The sequence below is a fragment of the Halictus rubicundus genome, chromosome 4 (genome assembly GCF_050948215.1).
Source record: "Halictus rubicundus isolate RS-2024b chromosome 4, iyHalRubi1_principal, whole genome shotgun sequence".
Lineage (NCBI taxonomy): Eukaryota > Metazoa > Arthropoda > Insecta > Hymenoptera > Halictidae > Halictus > Halictus rubicundus.
In genome coordinates this window covers 338,451-362,937 of record NC_135152.1, presented here as the reverse complement: position 1 = coordinate 362,937, position 24,487 = coordinate 338,451, and the positions used below count along the sequence as shown (strand labels likewise).

Sequence of the window (24,487 nt, the reverse complement as noted above, 5' to 3'; positions counted from 1 at the left end):
ATCAGAAAGTCAGATGGGAGCACCTCCGAAAACCCTAACTGTTCCAATGCAAGAAATGCCAGCGCATCGGACACGCAAGCAAAAATTGCCAACTAGGCTACCGCTGCGTAAAATGCGCAGAAAACCATGGACCTGGCAACTGCCCGCTCACAAACACCGACAATCGAACCAACCTTAAATGTGCTAACTGTGGACAAACCGGGCACCCAGCCTCATACAAAGGCTGCCCCTACATTAAATTTGCACTAAAACTAAAAAGAGACACAAACAACCATAGCCAGCAAACAATGAACAAGAGAATTCAAAGGATCGCCACAACTGTAACACCCAACATATCATACGCCCAAATGATAAGAGGACCAAAAACACACGCACAACCACCCCAAGAACCACCGACACCGCCGCAACCAACTCACATCACCAACATTCGCAAGAACACCGGAGCGCCCAGCCCGCACAACATCGAGAACCCATCCACCCCACAACCCCCGACCGATTGGATAGAAAGCATAAAAACCGAACTAGCCACGCTCATCACCACGCAACTAAATCAAATTGCCACACAGGTATCTATAAACTCCGAGAAAATAGAATTCGTTCTCAACACCCTATTCGAAAAACACAATGGATAATAACGCCGCCAGCCCCCCCCCCCCCCCACCACCATAAAAATCGCGGCCATCAACGTAAACTCTATAATCACACACCCCCGCAGACTTGATCTAAAACAATTTCTTCTAGAATACAACCACGATATAATACCATTATCCGAGACAAAGCTCAACCCCAATCACTCCCTTAAATTCAAAAGCTACAAACTATACAGGAAAGACAGGCCCAATGCAATCCAAGGCGGCGGAACCGCAATCCTAATAAAAAATAACATTCCATGCGAACAGATACACACCCCCTCCTCAACCAACAACAAAATCTTAGAATACACAATCATAAAGACAAAAACCGAACACAATAAAACACTATACATAATAAGTGCATACGCGACGAATGACAATAGAACACTATACATCACCGAACTTGACCACCTATTCCACACACTAAAACTACACGACCCCAACAATTATTACATAATTGCTGGAGATCTAAACACAAAAAGAAAGGACTGGGGAGACACAACAAACAATCAAAGAGGACGCTACTTTAAAAAGTGGGAAAATAAACACGACTTCACATACAGACTTCATACTATAACAACCACCACCCCCACATTCAAACCGGGCCTGTCTTTCCTGGACATCTGCCTCGCAGATTCCAGGCTACAACTATTAAACAGCACCACCGGGAAGGCCAGTACGCTGCCCTACGACAGCGACCACTTAGCCGTATCAATGAACTTCGAGCTCCCATCCAAAATCCATTCAGCAACACACCCAGAAGCCATAAACCTAAACTACAAGGCCACTAAATGGAAGGCCTTCACAAAAGACATAGACCGAAACTACACAAACACGATTCATACCGACCGTAACCTTACAACCACGGACATCGACAACAACCTACAGACCATTACAGACGTAATCAGGAATGCAATAGACACACACACCCCTCAATTCAAAACACGCAACAACACCACAATATATATCAACCGAAAAATCGCCAAACTCCAAAAACACAAAAAAACACTGACAACACTGCTACACAAAACTACACCTTACAGACCCTAACTCGCACCTAACCATAACAAAAACAGCCAAAAACATCCACAAACATCTAAAAAAAAAAAACTACAAACCGAATTCACTAAATCCATAAACAAATACTGGACAAACGTGATCAAACAAATCGACCACAGAAATACCGACACCTTCTTCCCTAAAGTCAATGCGATCTTCAGGCGAAAACCACCATCCTCAATAGACGACATCCACATAAAACAAAGCGACAACCGAATCCTAGACAGAAGCAAATGCAACACAGCAACCCTCCATAAAACGAATGACAGTTTCATCCTGACCACCCCGACCGATAAACTTAACGCATTAGGAGCCTATTACGAATCAATTAACTCCCCCCGACACCTAAACGAAGGGACAAGACTGAAAGAAATAATAGACAACACGGCTCGCACCATAACACACGAATTCACAACAAACCGACACACCAAGGCCACCATCACACAATTCACAGAATCAAACAACGCCAAAGACCCTCAAGACACCGACGACGAAATTTCACCATTCTGCAACCCCTACATAATAAACATCATACTCAAAAGACTTCCAAACAAGACATCCGCTGGGACAGACCGAATCCCCCCGATAGTTCTAAAACACTTACCGAACAAAATAATAACACATCTCGCAATACTATTCAACAACGCCATAAACAATAGCTACTTCCCAAAAATCTGGAAAACGGCCAAAGTACTCCCCATAATAAAAAAAAACAAAAACCCGAACGACCCCTCCAGATACAGATCAATCAGCCTAACACCAAGCTTAAGCAAAGTTTACGAAGCCGTCATTAACAACAAAATATCACAACACTGCTCACTACACAATATCATACCAGACTGCCAATTCGGATTCAGACACAAACACGCAACGACCCACGCCATCCACAAATTCATTTCCGACGTAAACAGCAAAATCAGCAACAACCAACTAGTAGGCGCAGCCCTACTAGACTTAGAAAAAGCCTTCGATTCGGTCTGGCTCAACGGACTCCTGTACAAACTACACCGGAAAGAATTCCCTAAATGGCTAATTCACACAATACTAGACATGACAACCGACAAACAGTTTATAACATGGGACGGAAAGACAACATCAACGCAGACATTCCACATTACAGAAGGGCTACAACAAGGCACAGTAAACTCCCCTATATTATTCAACATTTATACCAGCGATCTCCTTAAGGCGTTCGAATTTAACAAACCAAATAGGGCTGCTGTACTGGCATTCGCGGATGACCTTATAACATACACCTCAAGTAATAGAGTAAACATAGTACAAACAGATCTAGAAACAACAGTCAACAAAATAAACAAATACTATAGTGCCTGGAACCTCCGACTAAACCCCCAAAAATGTGAAACGATTCTATTCCGCAAACCTCTCCACTACCTATCCACCAAAATCAAAGCTGGCGGCAATAAATTCCAAGTCAACACAATAGTACCCGGAACAGCATCCACTTATAAAATCCCCCGCAAAAAATCGGTTAAGTACCTCGGAGTTCATATAGACTACCTGCTCAGAGGCAATGAACACATCACGAAACAACTCGAAAAGGCAACCACAGCCTTTAAAGCCAACAGCCGACTGTTCTACAATAAGCACCTCCCCGGAAAAACTAAAACGATACTATACATGCTATTAATCAGACCAATACTAACTTACGCAGCCCCCATCTGGTGGAATACTAACCACACCATGATGGAAAGAATAAGGATCTTCGAGCGGAAGTGTCTTAGAGCATGCAACCAAATTCACAGATCCGCGAACACCAATTGGCAACATTACATAAATAACGCAACACTATACAACACAGCCGACATACCCCGAATAGATACATTCCTAATAAAACTGACAAGAGACTATTTCAGCAAACTACCTCACATAGAAAATAACATAACAAAAGAACTAGCAAACCCCGACCTATCAACCACACACAGACAGCTTAGCACAGGTTACCTACCCCCACAAGCATTCACCTTCTGTGACGCAAACGGACTAATACAAGACCACAACAATACTCCCATAATATACCATTGGCGCCGTAATAAAGCGGACAAACGTATAGCGTACACCGATCAAGAATATTCCAAACACCCAAAACGATTCAAATTCTCACCATCACTTCCGCTCCGAGACAGACTCAATTTTGACCGCCTACAATTTAAGAAGCATTGGTGGCTCACAAACAATAGCCCCCACATTCAGGCCCTCCGTACACGCGGAACAACCGTACCCCGTAGACAATCACCGCAATAAACGCACCCCATACCTATGACTAAGAAAAAGACACCTACACTTCAACGAGAACGCCGGCCCATTTTTTTTTTTTTTTTATCGTGAGGAAATGTTTTATACATACCCCGACTCCCTGGGGGAAGCCGGGGTTATGTGGGATTCTCCCCGGGGGGGGGGGGCAAGCCCCCGGGGACTACCCACTAAAACCTCACGCCCACCTAAGCTAAATGGGAGGTGCCTGGATCACGCGAGTACTCAACAGGACACCTCCCAGCTATCATCATGCCCCGGGGGAGGGGTTAACCTCCCCCACTTCCTACGCTATAAGACACCGGGCGGAGGGACCCGCCCGTTGTCCCCATCCCTGGAGCCTTCGGATTGGGCTTCCCGAGCCCCAGCTCGGTCCACCCACAGCTCCAGGAGTCTTCGTGCCCCGCTCGGAGCCGGTATCCCGAAGGAACCAGCCCCGGCCGAGGCAAGAAGACGCCGCCACCGGAAGGAAGGGCCGTCGGAGGCGTGATCCGGCACGCCCCGACCCTTCCTTTCCCCACAACCCCCCACGTATCCCCCTCCCCAATCGGGGAGGGACGGACCGACACCCCCCTACACCGGGAAACTAACCCGGGGGGTGTCGGCCTATCACGGGGGGAGCTACGCTCCCCCCCGGGGGCCCGGGTCAGCTCACACCTCGAGCCCCCAAGTTCATCGCCCCCAGTTGTGGGGGCATAACAGGGCGCGGGGAAACTCCCCGCGCCAGACCCACTCCGCCCCCCACCACCGGGGGCACACGTTGGCGCGGGGGAGACCCCCGCGCCCACACCCTCCTCGCGAAGCCCGGGTCCCGCTCCCGGGCCCGTTCGGCGGCCTCCTTCCGGGACATCACGTCCTCACAGAAGGAGGCCACCGCATTCCACGACCCCACGCTGCCGACCATGTGGTCGACCACGGTCGACAGCGCGAGGTCCCACCCGCCCACTGCGGCTCTCAGGACACGGCGCGGCCCGGCCCAAGCAGGGCACTCCTCCAGAGTGTGCCGCGCCGTGTCGACATCTTCGCCGCAATGGTGGCACTGCGTAGTCGGCTCCCGCCCCATTCTATGCAGGTACTCTCCGAAGCAACCGTGGCCGGAGAGCACCTGCGTGAGGCGGAAGGTCAACCTTCCCCGCCTCCTGCACCATATATGAAATATGGGCAGGAGGGCCCGGACAATCGGACGTGTGGAGGGCGTTAGCAGCGCCCTCCACTCCGATAAACTTTCCGTCCGGGCCTGGCGATTCTGGCCCTCGAGCTCCAACTCCTCCTCGCGCGTGAGTTCCACCCCCGGCGGGCGGCGGAAGGAGCGGGCGATGTGGTATAGCTTCGCCCGCTCCGCCGCCACCACAGTGAAGGGTGGAATCACGGCGAGGAGTCCCGCCGCCTCGGTGGAGATGGTGCGGTACCCCCGTATGACCCGCAAGGCCAGCCGCCGCCGCACTCTTTCAAAGAGCTTGCGGCTGGGCGTGCTGGCCTCGAGCGAGCGGTGCCATACGGGGGCCCCATACAGGGCTATAGACCGCACCACCTCCACATAGAGGCGGTGTACTTTCAAATCCGGCCCCCCGACATTCGGCAGCAGCCGCGCCAATGCGGCTGCCGTCCTCTCTAGTCGGGGGGCGAGGAGCTCGAAGTGTCCATCGAATCGCCAGCGGCCGTCTATGATCAGGCCCAGGTACCTCATCCTGGGCCCGATCGCGACGGAGGTTTCAGCGACACGAATCCGGAGATCTTGACCACGGGGTAGCCGCCACACCCGAGGCGAATACAACCAAATCGCCTCGGTTTTTGTGGCGGCCACGGTCAACCCCATTCTCCGGATTCGCCCGACCACGCAGTCCAGGGCGACCTCCCCGAGGTGCCTGGTCCTCCTCCAATCCTCCCCCTCGGCATAAACCAGGGTGTCATCTGCATAGCAGATGACACCCGTATCCGGGGGGAGGACAACCCAGAACGCCGGCCCATGCCACGTAAACAACCCTAACCCTAGCTTAAGATGTAAATAACCGCGCATTGTACATACACCCTAGTCGTAAGTTTAGTTAAGTTAGCTAGTAAGTAATAGATTAAGAACAAATAACTATATCGGGGTTTTACCCTCAGCTGCAGAGCAGAGGTTTTTTTTTCCCCCGGACCAAACCTACAATAACGTTCTAACACCAAAGAAATAACAAAGTGCAATACACCTAGCATAAGATAGTATTATAAGTCCTAACCATAAGCAAACAGATTATATAAGAGCATCGCAAAATCGCAATCAATTATGTAATAAGACCAAAGAAATACTGGTTAAGTTTTATATGTTTACTAAGGAACCACAACACAAAACAATGTACATGACATATCTAATAAACATATTTAAAAAAAAAAAAAAAGCAGTCAAGGTGTCGGACTACGGTGCGGAAACGCTGGGTTCGAATCCCGTCGAGGGTAAAGTTTTTTTTTCCATACATCATCTTTATTTTTTCAATTTTTTATTACATGGTTTATTCATGTGATTTTAACAATATTTTTTAAATGTTTTTAAAAATATTGATGTAACATTTTTAACTAACTTTTATTTATATTACTCCGATTTGACTTTGAATTTAATGATATTATTTTCTTGGATTAGGCAATAAATTAATATTTATATTATTGTGTTCGTCCACGATTTCCGCCAGATATAGAAATTGCTTGCGAAAATTGGTAAGATTCCGTGAAAAGAATTTTTAAATCTACTTCTGTCATTTCCGGAAAATCCAGAGTATCTACCGAGGATACTGTTTGAAATGGAGTCGTTTTGCAGTTCCAATTATGTCCAATTTTTGGAAAGGTTTCGTTGTCTACTTGTTTGTGTAGAAGCTGGTACTTTTGACCTTGTATACTATACATTGCCTCTACAACCCAATGAATTTTCGTGACTTTTCGGGAATAATTCGACACTTTCGTCGAAAGTTGAGAACGATTACCTTTTAAAGCAGGCATGAGAACTCTGAAACCAAGACCTGTTAAATGAGATGTAACATCTCGAAAACCTCTGTCGACAATACAAAAGTCTCCCCTCTTCATGATGGTTTTCAATCAAGTAACTATAAACGGAAATACATCCTCATGTACGTTACAATAAAGAGGAATGGCTAAGGCTTATTTGTACCTGATACCCCACTTTAAAAATAGTGGTAGTATGTAGCCCTTTTCTTTCAATTTGACAAAAACCAATACTTTGCTGCGTGTTATTTATTCAGAGTTCTTCTCATTTCCTCCCTAATTTATGAAGACGCAAGGCTTAGAAACCAGATTAATGAATTTTAATATTAAGAATGTTAGAGAGGACCGTAATGAAGATCATATATAATTAGAGAATCGAGGAAGTGATAGATACTCTAAAACTATATTTACATATATTTTACTCAAAAATGTTTCTTAAATATTTTTAAAACATTAAAAAAATATTTTAAAAATCACATGAATAAACCATGTAATAAAAAATGGAAAATATAAAGATGATGTATGGAAAAAAAAAACTTTACCCTCGACGGGATTCGAACCCAGCGTTTCCGCTCCGTAGTCTGACACCTTGACTGCTCGGCCAACCGGCGATGTTGTAAACGTTGCGAACATTCTGGTATATATCGCACGAAATAGAATTTATTTTTCTCTTAAAACACATTTCTGAGGTCAAACACTTACTTGTTTCAATGTAATAACGTTAAAAATGCCTTAATATATACTTGCGATAAAATCAACAAGTGTAACTTTCCTCCTAATAGCAGAAACGTCGAAAAAATTCGGTTTTTCTTGTTTTTGACAGAGACTTCCCACAACAAAAGATCTAAAAAAAATTGAGGACACTGCCTGTTATGGTACTTTATTGGGGCACTAAACAGCTCAATAGCATGTTTTCATATTTTTGAGAAACCTGCATTTTTCCGATTTTTTTGAGGTTTTTCATTTTTTACGACCACAGTTTGCAAGAAAAAAATCTGAAAAAATTCTCAAAAATCTGTCTTAGGATCCAAAATATGCCACATTTTTTTCAGAATTTTGGGAAGCATCAGAGTGCGGAAAATGCACGGAAAAGCTCAAAATCTAATTTACCCTGTAACTACCCTCACGAGCAAGATAGGGGGTTGAAATTTGGCTCAGAGGGGTTTTTCTTGGTCAGTTTTCGAATGGTTCATTAATTATTGAAAAACGTCTAAGGGCAGTTTTGACCATCTTATTCGGCTAGGCCCTTTAGTCATTGGGAAACCGAAGAATTCACAGAAAATAATTATGACATTCCTTTATTATCTACTAAAAAAACAGTGTACAAACCAAATGTTGGTTGGAAAGAAGTATTTGTCCAATGAGAACTCTGGAAAAAACGTATTCGACAATAATTTGCAGTTATTCTAATAACAAATGAACAATAATTTACTAAAATTTATATTGTCTAATATTTAGTTATATTTTCACGTGCATAGGTAACCACTTTTATGTATTTTGGCATTGATGTGTTACGTATGGAGACGTTTCTCCACGTTCATTTCGATTAGAAGTTCTAATCTCTTTTCTGAGAACGAAAAGCGTCCCAACAGGCCCCTTGTTTAATGATTGTACTCCGGCTGGACGCAGCTGACACGAAGCATGATTCAGTAACAGCACCGTACGATTTCCTAATATGGAAATCTTCAAAACATCCCCTTCTGGAATGTTTTGTCAAGATAGTCTTTGATAGGAAACATCCTGGCTAACCCTTCGTTTTACCCCTATAAACAAAAGATCCAGCTGCAAACCTTAAACTCACTAGAAACGACAAATACGAGTATGCGACCGTAAAATAAAACAGATACATTCCCCTCTCATTTTTAGGGTATATAAACCCATGCATTTTCATCCTCTTCGGTTAGTCGAGAAGCGGTTCAGTCAAGATTCAGACGCGGTTCAGTACTCGTGCAGTCACGTCGCGTCAAGTCTAGTGAGATCGGGTTAAAGTCCCTTTCGAATCAATTCGTAACCTTATAGATTCCGTTAGTTCGGTATATATTCTATTTGGCATTCAACAATCGCTATCTAACCCCGCATTGCCAGTGCGTCAACACCGTGCATCATAGGTAACAATTTCTCTAATTGTACACTTATCTACATCCACTCGCGACACAAACAATTACACTTGTAACTATTCCAAATCAGAATATATTTGTCTTGTCTGTTAACTCGCGTAATCTACAACCTTTAATTATTGCCTGATATCCTAATCTAATAATTGAACGTTCCCACATGATACAATCTTACCGCTCGGATTGTATCAATTAAATTATATATAAGTTACGAGGCTTACTAATCTTAGATTCAATTCAACGAAGATTTCTCCAACCTAGTGGCTCCCCGATTTCGCATTGGGTGCGTCCGCGTACCTAACTAACAAATTGAAACCATATTCCTGGGGTAACAACCCCTCGCAGGCCTCTCGCGTTGCTCGTAACAGATGTAAATAAATTTGTGTACAAATTCAAAATTTTATTCCTTGGTATCTTAATTGCTTCACAGAGTTCATTCTTATTGCTAGATTCTTTTTATATGAATTAACTGCTTCCACGTTGTCCACAAATATTCTGTCGGACTTAAACTAGGACTCTTCGCTTTGTGTGATTTTCTTTGACATTTTTATTTCACTAAATACGATAGAACAAACTACAATACTTCAAAGAAGTGACATATACATGAAAAGAAAGAAAAAAGTGAGATATACCGAAAAGAGGGAGAAATAGTTGTATCTTTCCTTTCTTCCTTAGCGTCATCCTTGAAACAATGAAAATCACACCAACAGGATGCAAAAATTTAATTGTATCATTGCCTAAACAGGTAAAAGTGGTTATCCATGCACGTGGAAATGTAACTAAATATTAGATAACATTAAGTTCATGTAAATTTTGGTTTATTTTTTATTAGATTAATTGCAAATTTATGTGGTCGAATACTTTCTTTCAGAGTTTCCATTGGGCAAACTCCTATTTCCAGGCAACATTTTGTTTGTTCGCTGTTTTTTAGTAGCCAATGCAGCAATGTCCTCATTATTTCTTATGTATTTACTTTATACCAGACTAATTCAATGTTACCATAAGATTTCTACTTATATCATTTCGTATTGCGAAAAAAAATCAGTCTTACTAGTCAAGATCGTACCACTATGTTTGGTCGAAAACTTATTGCCAGGGGTAGTATTTGTTGGGAATTTAATTGAAGCCACTCACGATTGTATTTGAACACACTTAACTTAATTCTTTATTGTTCAAAGAACTGTTTATGAATATAACAATAATATATATATATATATTGACAAAGTTTTACATAGTACGTGTGCGATGTCTTCAATTGTGCATAATGAACAAGGGACAAAAGAAATCGGCATAAGTGAACGAGCAACCTCTTTGGTTGTCCTGAAAAACGACGCGTAATAGCGGTGGCGTCGATTTCGGTAACAGCGGATCGATTTGAATTTAGATATGAAGTTCGCCCGTTATTGACAGATTTTCAACAGTATTATTACAAATCTATAAATTAGAATTGAACAATCACTATTCGGAAGTGTAACCAACTACAATATTAAATAAATAGGTTAAAGACTTGGTAGTCATAAAATATTTTTCTTGTTTGTTTTCGCGCGTGCCTCGCTACTTTTCGAACATGCACAAGCCACCAAAAGAATAAGCGTTTAAAAATAATAAGGAACGAATAGGTTTGTAGAATTTACGAAGCTATATTTAAGTAAATCGCTGGAAAAACGGTGAGTGAGTGTAGGATCTTTCTGCAGTTAGAGAGCTATGTTTAAATGGTGAATAAAACGGGTACGCGTATTTACAGCTATCTTGCACGGTTTTTACCGCATAACCGTGTATCAATCATCGTCCCTACTTTCGCAGGAACTTACCAAAGGCTATTTGCATATCGTTACCGTTGGTTACGATAATTTATGTTCTGGTGAACGTCGCCTACTTCGCCGTGTTGAAACAAGATGAGATTCTTTCGTCGAATGCAGTGGCGGTGGTAAGTATCTCTTACTTCTATACAAATAAGGGTTTCTATTCGCCGGTAACTATACTATTACAGTATCAGTTTTAATAAAAATCTTCAAAAGTATATACCCGTCTATAAAACATCGTGCTTCTTTGGTACAGGGTGTCAAGAAATTATGAGTAAAAACCGTTACAGCGTGATTCTATATCTTAGGATCTGTAAAAATTCTTGTGTTCTACTAATCGAAAGGAACAAACTTTTCAAAGGAATCATAGGTCAAAAATGAATCATTCTCTTGAAAATTGATGTTAACGTTCAAATAACACATAATCTTACTTCATTCACAATTTCATTACAACATAACGTAATATAATAGATCAATAGGATATACATTATACATACATATACACGATGAGGCATCTAAGACTTCCACCGAAAATATCACCGTTGTTTTCAGTAATACGAGAAAATGTTTTAGGAAGAAAATGTTTGGTTCAGTGGGGCAATTGTTATGACGAAGATGTTTTTTTTCTTTAGGTCATATTTTCCGATATATCAAGGTCATCGTAGTTTTTTTAAATGGAACGACGTATTTTCATTAGTGTGACATTACAGCTAATAAAAAGACTAATTCAACCATGTAGAATATGTTAACTTTCAAATGACCTGCGAAATATCTGTTATTTATAAACTGCCGTACTGTCTAACATTTTCAAGAATGTGTTCAAAATGGTGGCCGTCAACATTGAAACATGCTTGTAACCGGCTTCGTAAAGAAGATTGCACAGTATTTAATATCTCGCCGATAATATCCCCACATTCTGTTACTATACGTTGTCGCAGATCATCAGCAACTGTTGGTACATTGGCGTTTACTTTATGTTTTCATGATGTCACAGTTCTTATTACAGATAGAAACATTTTCTGTTTTTTTAATCATCATCGCAAAAGACTATTCTTCTTAAATAATTTCTCATTCTACACGCAAATGTTGTTCCCTAATGCAAAAATACTAGAATTGCTGGATATTCTTTAGACATTCAGAAATAAGGGTCGACAGCGTTTGTCCTAAAATTACAACTTTCACGTAGTAAAAAAAAAGCACACGGAGAAAAAGGACGCGAGATGTCATTTATCTTACCTATACTGTTGTTGGATTGTCGAGTACTCCGAGTGTACAGTAAAAGTTAATACTTACCATTCATAATACAAAGGACATTGGTTTTTCCAAGCCTGCCGGTGAATGGCAGTCGCTCGGTTGGTGCACTTACAATTACCTATCTGAATCGCCGGATGCCGCGTTCTCTTGCCGGTCTTACCTGACAGCAGTTGTGAGACTCCGCAAATTAAAAAACGAAAGGCTATACCACATTTTAGAGGTCAAATTCGCCCCCGGCATTATTTTAATCTAGTTTGAACCATCCGATAGCACACCAAAAATGAAACCTTTTTGCCAAGTTCCAGTCCGATAGCTCATCTGTAAGGGTAGTTATAGAGGATAATCGAAACTCCAGTTCTTGGCCCATTTTTCCCATTTAATGACAATTTAAAATTCTGAAAAAATCAGACACAATTCGAATACCAAGCCACATATTAGAAATCATTTTCATATTTTTCCGTTGCAAACTCTGGTTCTAAAAAGCGAAAAACACGAAAGAAAAATCGAAAAACTGCAGATTTCATATAGAAATTGAAGAAACACTAGTAACAGATTTAATTTAACAATGAGAGATTGTCCCAAGTATTATATTCAATTTTTTTCGAATTCCTGAGTTTGGTGCGTCATAGTCGAAAAAAATAAAAACCACGTTTTTCGGCGTTTTTTCCGTGAAAAACTAAGTTATAATTATTGTAAAAATACATTATGTAATATTAAACATACTTACGTTCAGAGAAACATCGTCCAGACTTTAAAAACTGCGTAGTAAAAAAAATCGAAAATGATATGCAGGGTATATACGAATATTTCGAAAGTACTTTCAACGGCGGCGGTTGGTGCATCTGCTGTGGTCTCCGTATGCGGAACCGCTGAAGACTTTTTGGATCGGGTTCGAATTCCGCCCAAGTTAATTTTTTTTCGTTAATCAAATGTTTTTGATTTCTAACCGTATGATTGTTGTTGGACCATTATAAAAACATTTTTTAACTGTGTTTGAACTATTTTTAAATAATTTTTCGGAAAAATATTTTTGAAGTGTTTTATATTTTTAATGCGAATAATATTTTTAGTACGAATAAGTTGTAGAGCTTATTTCGATGAAAATGAGTGCAAATACGACATCATTTAGACTATCTTCAATAAGATTGTAATTTTTATCGTAACATTACGTATCAATCAAATTGTTCGATTACACTCGAGTTTGAACTCATTTTCATCAGGAAAAGCACTTCAATTCACTCGTCACAATTTTATGAAGGTATATTGAAAAACCTAAAAGTTTAAACTTCCATTCGTGCGCGATTGTCCATCTGCTTACATTGTATGCTGTTTGTCAGCCGCTGGGTCTTTGAAGTTCGGCACTCGTCGGACCTTGTCGCAGTTTATTCGAGCTGGCAAAAATTCGAAGCCTTCGAATAAAAGATACAGATAAAAGATGAAAAAATTATTCGAGGTTGGAATAAATCAGCTTCGAATAAAAAAATTTCTACATTGTATATTGTACAGTGTATATTGAAAAATCTAAAAGTTTAAACTTTCATTGGATGCGGGATTCGATCCGGGAAATTGTTGAGTCATACTCATAAAATAAAATAAAACTGAATTTTCAATGTGAGTCATACTCACAAATAAAATATTTTATATTGCAGCTATAACTTTGTACACTGTTTTCGCGAATATAAAAATGTTCAATATTACATAATACACCTACAGAACGTAAAGGTCAATGCATATCTCACAGGCCGGCAAGCCTGACGATTTTTCCCAGTTTATACGTTTTTTGGGGTCCGGGACAGCCACTTGAGAGGGTTCGAGAGGCTCGGAACAAAGGCACAGCATGTCCTCTGCTACCAGAACTCCAGGGGTTCGAAGGCCAATGTTAGAGCCGTCAGGCTGGCCTGAGAATATTCTCGTCGAGAATATTTTCAGGCCAACCTGACGGCTCGTGGTGTGCCAATACGAAGACAGAATGAACATGCTGTATTTATTTAAAAAGCTATCAACCAGAACTTTTCAGAGTTCGTCGTGGTAATAGATGGGGAATACCTTGTCAAGGAATTTAAACGTTATAATAAACAAAATAAAAATTTATTACTATGCTAACAAAAGAGAAAGAATATCATCTGACAATCTGTGCGGTGAAACACTTCGTCATTATGTATTTAAAAAGCTGTTAACTAGAACATTTCAGAGTTCCTCGTGGTAATAGGTGGAGAATACGCTGTTAAGGAATTTAATCGTTATAATAAACAACATAACGATTTATTACTATGCTAACAAACCTATCCCTACCTCAGCCGCGCCTGTAGGCCCAATGTTTTGACGTCGAACGTCACACACTACATAGTATGTGTGACCACTGTAGCCAATATTTCGAATACAGCCGAAAATGTGTGTGAAACAAGGTCTGCCTCTTCCACTCTGAACCAATCGGCCACGCATTCGTATCAATACAATGTCACCATTTCGAATCCATACGAAGTGGCGTCTTTCCACCCCCTACAATCGCGTAGTAGTGGGCGGTAACAGTTTAATATCCTTAGCCCACTGCTATAATCCACAGCTTGCGTCAAATATCATGGAATTAATCATACGGGAATTTCCTGGTAAAAAATAATATCTATTGTTATGTTTTCCGAGGAGGAGGTGTGATATTATGATTTAGTATGAGGAAGTCACTTCCAGCACGTGTTGACCGTGTGTTTTCGTCGGACGGTGGTCATAAAGTAATTAAAACTCGTCGTAGAAACTAATTTTTACGCTAGCCTGCTTTACGCTAGCTTTTTAGAGTTGACCAACATCTGACCTTGTCTGTCATAAAATTGATGGCTTGGGCTAACCAAACGGTACAACACCTTCTACCTGCATTTTATCGCCCTGCGTACCATACCTAAACAGGTTATTTCGCTTGTAAATCAAAAACACATATTGCTATTGAGTCACTGGGTAACAAGAATGGACAGGTTACCCGAAAGATGGCAACAAGTCCTTACAAACAATGGAAATTATATCATTGAATAATATTAAACATGTATTTTTATAAATCGATTCAAATGTTTTCTTTAAAATACGGCAGAACTTTCCCTCCAATCTAATATATTTTTATAACAGTTTCAAGTACCCAACATTTGCAATTTCTGATGCTCCGCGAATTAAAAAACGGAATTTCGAACAGGAAGAATTGTATGTTTAGAAACATATTTTTACACTTTAACCGGTGGTAAAATTTGCAGAACAAAGATGTTTCCAATATATTTTCATTAAGAAATTACATTTGCGTATAACATGATAAATTATTTAAGAAGTACTTTATATGTAGCGGCCAGCGGTAGGTAGAGTCGGTACGGCGATTGTCCTTTGGGACCGGGACGAGGTCGGGGCATCTGGCTACGGTTTGGGCCTGTAACCGTAATTTCGTTAATGGCCATTGCCGCCCGTACCCAGGTCATAGAGCTCGCATATTTCGGTTTCCCTGCTTTCGCCATCAACATCCTGCTCTTTACCTCGCCTCGGTCGCAGGTATGCCCCTGGCGTTTTATAGTTGCCAGATGTGTGGGGTTTTCCGGCCGTGGTCGGCATCTTCAGGACACGTGCACCGCTACGCGGGCGTCTGCTTTCGCCACCCCCATCTTGCCGCGTCTCCGTATTCGTAATTGCCCCTGCGTCTCCTGGGCCCAGTCCGAGCCCTTAGTCTCGGCTTTTCCCGCCCTCAACTTCCAAGGAAGGGGAAATTTGGCAGTCAAGGGTAGGGAGAACCGAACTATCGGCGAGGCTGACTCGGAGTTTTTAGAATTAGAATTAGCTGGGCAGCAAGACTAGAAACGTCGTGCTCATCTCTTCGCTTTCGCCTGAACAGATAGTTGTCAGGCGACCAGTTGATTTCTCGCTGTTGTAACCGTAACATTGTAAGTTTGTAACATACCACTTGGTTCACCAAGTAATTATAAATTGAAATATAGTTCGTACAACCAACTCGTTTAGTCCTTCAAACGTTGAAGGTGGTCCTTCGAGAAACCTAGCGGGCATCTCGCAGTGCAAGAACATCAGAGGTCCGAACGATCAAGCATTGGTCAACCGCGGACAATTAACATTATATGTATAATTTACGTATGATAAAATACATATAAGGATGTACGATGCTGTTTCACTAAGTGCCAGGAACGTTTCCTATTTCCATGGTGTTGTAAAGGAGAGGTACGGATAGTTTACCTAAGGAACTGTGGAGCACCTAAAAGCATTTTTTTGTGCCATGCACAGCAGGGAACTGTCAACGCGGTCTCGAAAGGCCATGTGGAAAAGGCCCGAGAGGCCAGAGAAGAAATTCTGTTCCAAAGCCTGACACGGTTGCCGGCTCCTAAACGCTAGGAACTAGTGATCCCTATTTCACGTGTAATTAATATATCCGTGCAGAAGTCCGGATACTATTTAATACACAGATACACGTGTGCTGAAATACACGTGTTCACGTGTATCAAAATATACGGATAATGCACGTATAACTGTGAACTTGAATATACGGGTACACGTGTATTACACTGTCCAACAAAATTAAACTTTTTTCGAGTTTTGCAATACCTGTTGGGTGATTCTTATACACTTTGTCATCCTAAAACCGAATCTGAACGTAGAATTGCTCCATCACGCAACGTTTTCGAAAAATTTTGGTTTTTGTAAAAATGCCCGATTTTGATACGAAACGACGTGTTACGCTAAAACTAAATACGCGAGAAAGTTCAAATTTGAGTCAAGAGATAGAGGGGACTCTCCTCTACATATTCATATAGGCAATTATATTTTTATGTACTTCCTTTTTTTTTTTAATTTTTTTTTTATCTCTGAAACTTCAATTCGAAATGTGCACTTTCTTCAAATGATTGGTGTTCCGTCGTAAAACCCTCTGCGAAGGGACAACTGCACGACCGTGAAGGTCAACTGGACTACCTAACCGCGGCATGACGACCGTGAACGCCATAAGGAACCAAGGCAGAGCCAAAAAATAGCGAACCTACCATAGTTTAGAGTAGTCGACAAGCCGAAGGAAACTCAGCTGACGAACACATGCTGAACTGTTAACCGTTAGCGTACCGAGATTTATAGTTTTATAGCCGTAGCAGTCTCTAACGAAATGTACCTCTACTCCTACTCTTCCTAATTTTCCACTACTTCCAACACCTTCCAAAACACACCCTTCAACCAATCATATATAATTTTCCAAGACCACACCTACTTTCCTAATTTCCTAGCTTTCCTAGCTTTCCTAATTTCTATGCGAGCACAACAGGAGCAGAACTGTTTCAACTACCGAATCAACACCAGCTCCAAGCACAACCGAGTCTGAATTGGTTACAGTAAGCCAAGCCTTGCACCTAGCAAAATAAAGAAACGTGTTCTCCGGAGTCTGACTCTACAATCATTCGCCGTTAACCCAGCCACGATCCGACTTCCCAATTTCGGGATCGACGAGACACCACAATTGGACATATCCAATTTTCTTAAACATGTTTGCATAATCTGTAAAAAATACACATTAATAATCACGATGAGACACAACTAACATAATAACATAAACGTTGTCAATTGAAAACTTCGATATAAAAACGGCAATTTTATGCTTTCGGATTTGTTTAAAAATCGATTTTGCAACAAAAAATTGTGAAAAAATCTCAACTTTTTCGTAATTTTTTGTTGAGCATGGTGCGACTAAAAATTAATTTGCTTTCGAGGCATTTTTGACTATCTTAAAGTCAGAGTATACAAGACGGGGAATAGACCGTGCACGTATGGTCGCTAGATTCGAAACCAGAGTGTTGGGTTTAGGTTGACGGAGCATCAGTGTTCTCGACTATATTTCTGCTCGGTCCGGCTGGGTCATTATCTCGAACGTCTGACCATTTCCAGATGGCCTTTCGGAAGCGCGTTGACAGTTCCCTGCTGTGGATGGCAGAAAAAAACCTTTTTAGGGCCTTCATAGTTCCTTAGGTAAACTATCGGTATCTCTCCCCTACAACATCATGAAGATAGGAAACGTTCCTGCTTCTTGGTGAAACAGCATCATACATCCTTATATTATACGTTATTTTTTTAAGGAAATATCCACATTCGGAAGGGGATCATTGCATGTGAATCCGATTATTTTGTTGGGACTATGTTTCGAATTTCAATGACATTGAATTATACTATATAGTTCAAGTGAAAATGGGAAGTGGGAGTTGAGCCATCATTTTGTAATCTTCGATTTTCTTTTCTTTTTAATCATCATCACAAGAGACTGTTGTGTTCAGGGTTACAATGTCTCCCGTATGAGTTCCTATGAATACGGCACTGCGGACCGCCGGACTGTGGCAAGGTGGGGATACGGCCACCTAGCGCGAGAGACAAGCGAAGTCTCATGACGTTAGTCGAAAATGTTGCCACGTGCGAACCCTAATGGGTTATTGTATCTATAGTAATTTATAATAAAGTGTTATGTATTATTTACTTCTATACTATATCGTGAATTCAATTGGCCTACATCCGAAACCCTAACATGTTGTTCTTAAATAATTTATTTTTTCCTACGCGAATGTCATTTCTTAATTCAAAAATATTAGAAATATTTTTGTTTTGCAAATTTTACCACCGGTTCAAGTGTTAAAAAATTTGAAAAAATATGGCCATATTTTACGATTCTTCCTCTTTCTCTTTGAAATTTCGTTTTTCAATTCGCGAAGCCTCAAAATTATTTATTATTTTGACTCTATAAAATTGCTGGATATTCGTTAAACATTCTGAAGTAAGGGTCCACAGCAAATAAATGTATATGGAAAACTTATGAATTCTTGTCTATAATGAACTCAAAATGGTTAGATGAAAGGTTCCGATGGCGAGAATGCGATGACGTATATCTACTGGCTATATCTTGTTCAATCAGACAAGGCAGTAGACGTAAACTTAGCTACTCGAGTGCGACAGAGTTCAAGTTGTCCTTCCAAGATAATTAGCAAAGGACGCACGCTGGTACTTCACTGCCTCGTCTCGTTGGACAGAGTAAAGGTACGAATGCGCGGCTGATTGGATAAGATTGGAATGGGCAGGCCTCGTTTCGCCCGTATTTTCGGCTACAGACGAAATATTGACTACAACGGTCACACATACTATGTAGCGCGTAACGTCGAAGCCAAAACATTGGGACTACGGGATAGGTTTGTTAGCATAGTAATAAATTGTTATTTTGTTTGTTACAACCAGAGATTGAATAGCGATATATTTTGAGGTTTCGGTATTATACCGATATTTATTTTGACTTTATTAGTACATAACCGCTATTTGATACACGTTTTAAATATCGGTATTGTATGTTTAATACCGGTATTTTCAAATATATTTTACCGCTGTTTGACGTCAATACCGGTATAAATACTGAAATATATACCAGTACAATACTGGTATTACTGCGAAGAAGTTGGTTTTAAAACTATTATATAAATACGGAAATGAGTAAGAAATATTATTTGAGGAAACTATATTCAGTTTATTCTGCATTTGCTCGAATTAGTAATATATCGTTTATACTGTTGTCATGTAAGTTGTAACGGTGATAGCATAAAATATACTTTAATGACGAAAAAAGACGTTCGACGCTGACTTGAGTACAGGCAGCTAGAACTGTAGTAGCTAATTTGTATAAATGTGGCATCAAATTCCTATTGCTTCCCCAAAAATCAAAAATATTTTCTTAGAATAGAATATTTTCTTAGCATTTTAGAATTTTATTCACCTGCTTTTGCTAAAGCTCTAATTTATAATTTTTTTCTAGAACATTACCGGTATTATACCGAAATACGACTATACCGGTTGTAATGTTCGTTTGTACTTATAATTGTTTACTATACATTGAAATACATTATACAGCCACGTGTCCCAGGAGGGAGAGCCACACTCGACTGTCGCGCTCCCTTGCACACACTCGCACACACGTACACACACGCAGGCATGCTACTGTTACACCTCCCTTCCTTAGCTTTAATATTAGATAATGTTAAAGTACGCCGGTCTTCTTACAATTCTACCGTTTCTAGTAATTATATTATTATTATCGCTTATATCTTTATTGTGTTTCTCCTCGCACAGAGTTATCTCGTCTTCAATATTAATGTCAGTGACATCACTTGCGCTGTTTACAGACTTCTTAATATGATATGAATTACGCCTAATTGTATTGCCCCTTTTATTTCTTAAAAAGGTTCCCATTCAGTCTTATTTTTCTTTGTAAGTTCCCTTAGTCTACTTGTTATCTCTGACACATTGGGAATAAATTTCGCTAAGAAATTAACCATTCCTAAAAATCTTAACAATTCCTTCTTATTATTAGGTTCTTTCAACTTAGTTATTGCTTCTACATATCTATTATCAGGTCTTACACCTTCTTTGTTAAACACTAACCCTAAATACTTAACCTCTTTCATTCTATATTGCAGTTTCTTTTCATTAAATTTTATATTGTATCTATTGGCTCTTTCTAGCACCTGTTGCATGATTTTATCATGTTCCTTTTCATCTTTTGCTGCTATTATTAAATCATCAATATAGATTCCAACATTTTCTACATACATCTCCAAATATTTCCGTATTTGCCCTTTGAAAAACTTCAGGTGCTATTGAGAGTAAATTTCTTTACCGGTCAATTTACTGCTTAGTTCTTCAGTTGTAGGTATAGGAAATTTTTCTTGCTTTATGCTTTTATTTAATTGCATAGGATCTAAACAAATTCTTAGCGTACCATTTGGTTTCTCTACTATGACTATATTATTAACCCAATCAGTTGCATAGTTTACTTTTTCAATAATCTTATTTCTCTCTAGATTATCTAATGTACTTTTTAACCTATCTTTTATACTGAATGGTATTCTTCTACACGCGTTTACTACTGGCTTTACATTTTCTTTTAAATTAATCTCATACTTTTTGGATAATTCCCTATTCCTTGAAATGCATTTTCATTTATCGCCAAAAATTCCTCTTGTGATTTGTGCTTTTCCATTAGCCGAATTCTATCGCAAACTTTCCTTACAATGTTATTATTTGTTTTACTGAGTAAATGTAACTTTACACATGTGTTCGAGCCTAATATTGACATGCCTTCGACATCTACTACTATAAACTTGATCTTATATACCTTATCCTCTATTTTACAATCAATTAATACTGTACCTAATGACCTACATTTATCATTGGTATAACTTACAACTATCGTGATCGCAGGATTCCAGGTTGGCTGTTCCTTAAACTGAATATCTTTGAATATTCGCCATGGAATCGCCGTATCCTACTTAAAATTTATGACAGTGTTACCTATCTTTAGTTGTTGAGTCCAAATACCAGTCTCTGTTTTACAGTTTATAGAATCCACAAAGAATTGCATCTCCTCTGACGTTGTTACTTCACTGATGTTCCTCGGTTTTATCTGGACCATGCATCCTACCGCAAAATGATTCTGCTTCCCACACTTCTTGCATATCTTGCCATATGCTGGACAGTTGGCTCGTGCATCCCTATCTTGATTGAACTGCTTCTTTTGATGACTTTCTTTATATTTGTATTTACTTTTTACTGTATTCTGCCTTTTAACAGCATCTACGTTAACTACGTCTGGTGCCGCAGTTTCAAGCTTCAATGACTTTTGTTGTATTTTACTCATTTCCGCCGCTCTACAGCTTTCTATAGCTTTTATTAATGTTAAATTGGGATCTCTTAAGAGACGTTGTTGTAGACCCTGATCACTCACCGCTATAACTATTCTGTCACGTATGAGTGATTCTTCTTGGTCTCCAAATTCACAACTCTTCCCCATTTTTCTCAGATCAGTAAGGAAACTGTCGAATGGTTCATTCACCTGTTGACGCCTTGTGTGAAATTTATGTCTCTCTATTATTATATTCACTCTAGGCTTCACATATTCTTCAAACTTCTCAAATATGGATTTAGTTGTGAGAGTTTTTGCCTGCAGTCCAAATGTATTAAACACATCTAATGCATCTTCTCCAATGCAATTCAACAGCATTGCCACTCCGCGAGTTTCCTTTATTTCTTTCTCGCTTATGGCTGTTACAAATATTTCAAACCTTTGTTTGAAGTTCTTTAAATTATTTGCTGCATTATCTTTCAAATCTAGTCCCACTGGAGGCTTAAAATTATCCATCGTTACCATGTGGTCTTTGAATTTTTTTTTTTAGGTTATGTTACCACTTTACTTCCTTTTCCACGATTAACGAGTCCTTCTTGCTATTCTTCTTCTTAATATAATTTAATGTTCTTCACTTCTGAAACAATGTAATGTTCGTTTGTACTTATAATTGTTTATTATACATTGAAATACATAACTTTATATTTAAGGGGGCCGGCAGGCATTTCACCTTGACTGTCACGCCAATCCTCGAACGGTCAGTAGGGAAAACTGATTGTGGAATGGTTAAAATTTTCTGTGTGGAACTACGTCGCATTTACGACGTATCGGTAAAAAAGAATATATGAAATGCCGACATGAGTAGTAGCAGAAGAGAGAAACGAAAATTGAGAGAGAAAGCTTGCGACTAGACATGGTTGCCACATATCATCCTTCGCCTCACTGTTGCCATGTCATCAAACCCGTAAATGTACAAGCGTTTCGTGAAACTGATTCCTGCCTCATGAGCCCGATTCAGCCGACCAACACATGCTAACACATACATTGCCACGGGCGCGTAGATATACGCAGAACTCGTTGTCACATTACCTCTGCAGTTTTTCGCTAATATCTCTGAAATGAAACTCGAATGGCGGTCACGTGTATGCAAAAGCTAATGAAATCATTTGATCTATATTAAATTGAATCAGTTTATTCTTAACATTATAATAATTTTATACATATTACCAGGACTTCTTGAAAATGAGCCGGAATTTACTTCTTGTCAGAAAGAAAATTGTATTCAAATCTCATTTAAATGAAATTTAAAGCAGCTCTTTTTATGCGACGAAGCGCATAAATGTAATAATATATGTATATTATTATATATATGTATATTTATATGTGTCTCATATTACGATATTATAAATTGTATGTATTATATGTATTGTAACGTGGACCCCTTTTCAACGAGTAGGAGGGCGGGAACCGGCGTCCACTCCGGGACTTTACAGGTTCACAGGCCGGGCCACGTATAGCCGTGAATACGCGGTCCTTTCGGTACTAACACGTTCCCGGAGGCGCGAGACCGTAAAGAGAGCCTTCCGCTCGTGCGTCAGGCAACGGAGGGGTGCCACGTGAAATGCAGATCTCCGGGAACCGCGAGATGGATGGAAAGCGCGAAAGGGTCGGGGGTTCGGACGCTGGGATAGCGGTGGCAGCACTCACGGCAGAGCGGGTCTCGCGGGGCGGAAATAATAACGCGATAAATGGGCTCCAGTCGTATATTTTGAGGTCAAGTTTACAAAACCGCGGCCACGTGGCCGCACCCGAGAGCCCGCGCTCTTCATACACATTTGCGATAGGGTGGTCGTGTCGCAGCGCGAGGTGGTCGGATTTAGTAAAAATCTCCGCGCTCGTGCGGTAGTTCGGCACGAGAAAATCGCGCTCGCCAGAGCGAGATGCTGCGGGACGCAAATGGTCGGCGCAATTACAAAGGACTGTCGCGATAACCCCGAAACGGTACGGTCGCGGAGATGGTCGACCGCGGATCCGTACCGGGGATCCGAACGGCGGAATGCGGCTCGCAACGCGATACTATACAATATTCGGCGAACGAACCGGCGGTGACCGGCGCGAGAGAACGCAAGCGACGGCAAACAAAAGCGGCGCGAACGACTGCAAATTGCGACGGCTGCGGCTCCTCCGAGGAGAGACTTCCGTATCTTGTTCCGTCGGGAAACTACGACATCGCTCAAAGCACCGACGGGCCGGCGCGAGCAATATATGCGAGGCGGGAAGCGCCTCGGCACACGAAAGGTGGAGAACGAGCCGGGATGGCAACGTGTCCGCCCACCGACCCGCGAGCTCGCGAGGTAGCGAGGGCGCGAGGCCGACGTCGTACACTCGGGTCGTTCTCCCGCGAACTTTGCGAACCAACTCGCGATATTCTCTAAAAGGACCGATAGTGTGGACCACTACGTGGACTTACCGTTCTTCCGCTACCTCTACCCGATTTCCTCGGCGCCTTTCCGCTCAAACCGCGTGTTGACTGCGGGAATCTGCACCGGCACGGGACACTGAGATATCGCCGCGATCTCACTACTTCTACGATACTTCGGTCGCGAGTCGAAATTCGGTGCGTTATCGAAGACGACGTGCCGTCACGGACGGTAGCTATCAAGACAGTGGTCCGTCGCTCGACGGAACCGCGACGATGGGGTCCTCATTATCCCCACT

At 41.0% G+C, this 24,487-nt stretch overlaps 1 protein-coding gene across 1 annotated transcript in view; it reads left to right on the top strand.

Annotated features, from left to right (window-relative positions):
• Nucleotides 1-24,487, top strand: part of Mnd (L-type amino acid transporter minidiscs) — a 354,849-nt gene that overhangs the window by 104,280 nt on the left and 226,082 nt on the right. Inside the window, exon 5 of the mRNA XM_076786178.1 lies at nucleotides 10,856-10,979. Coding sequence (XP_076642293.1) covers nucleotides 10,856-10,979 — 124 coding nt within the window. The remainder of the gene's footprint in view (nucleotides 1-10,855; nucleotides 10,980-24,487) is intronic.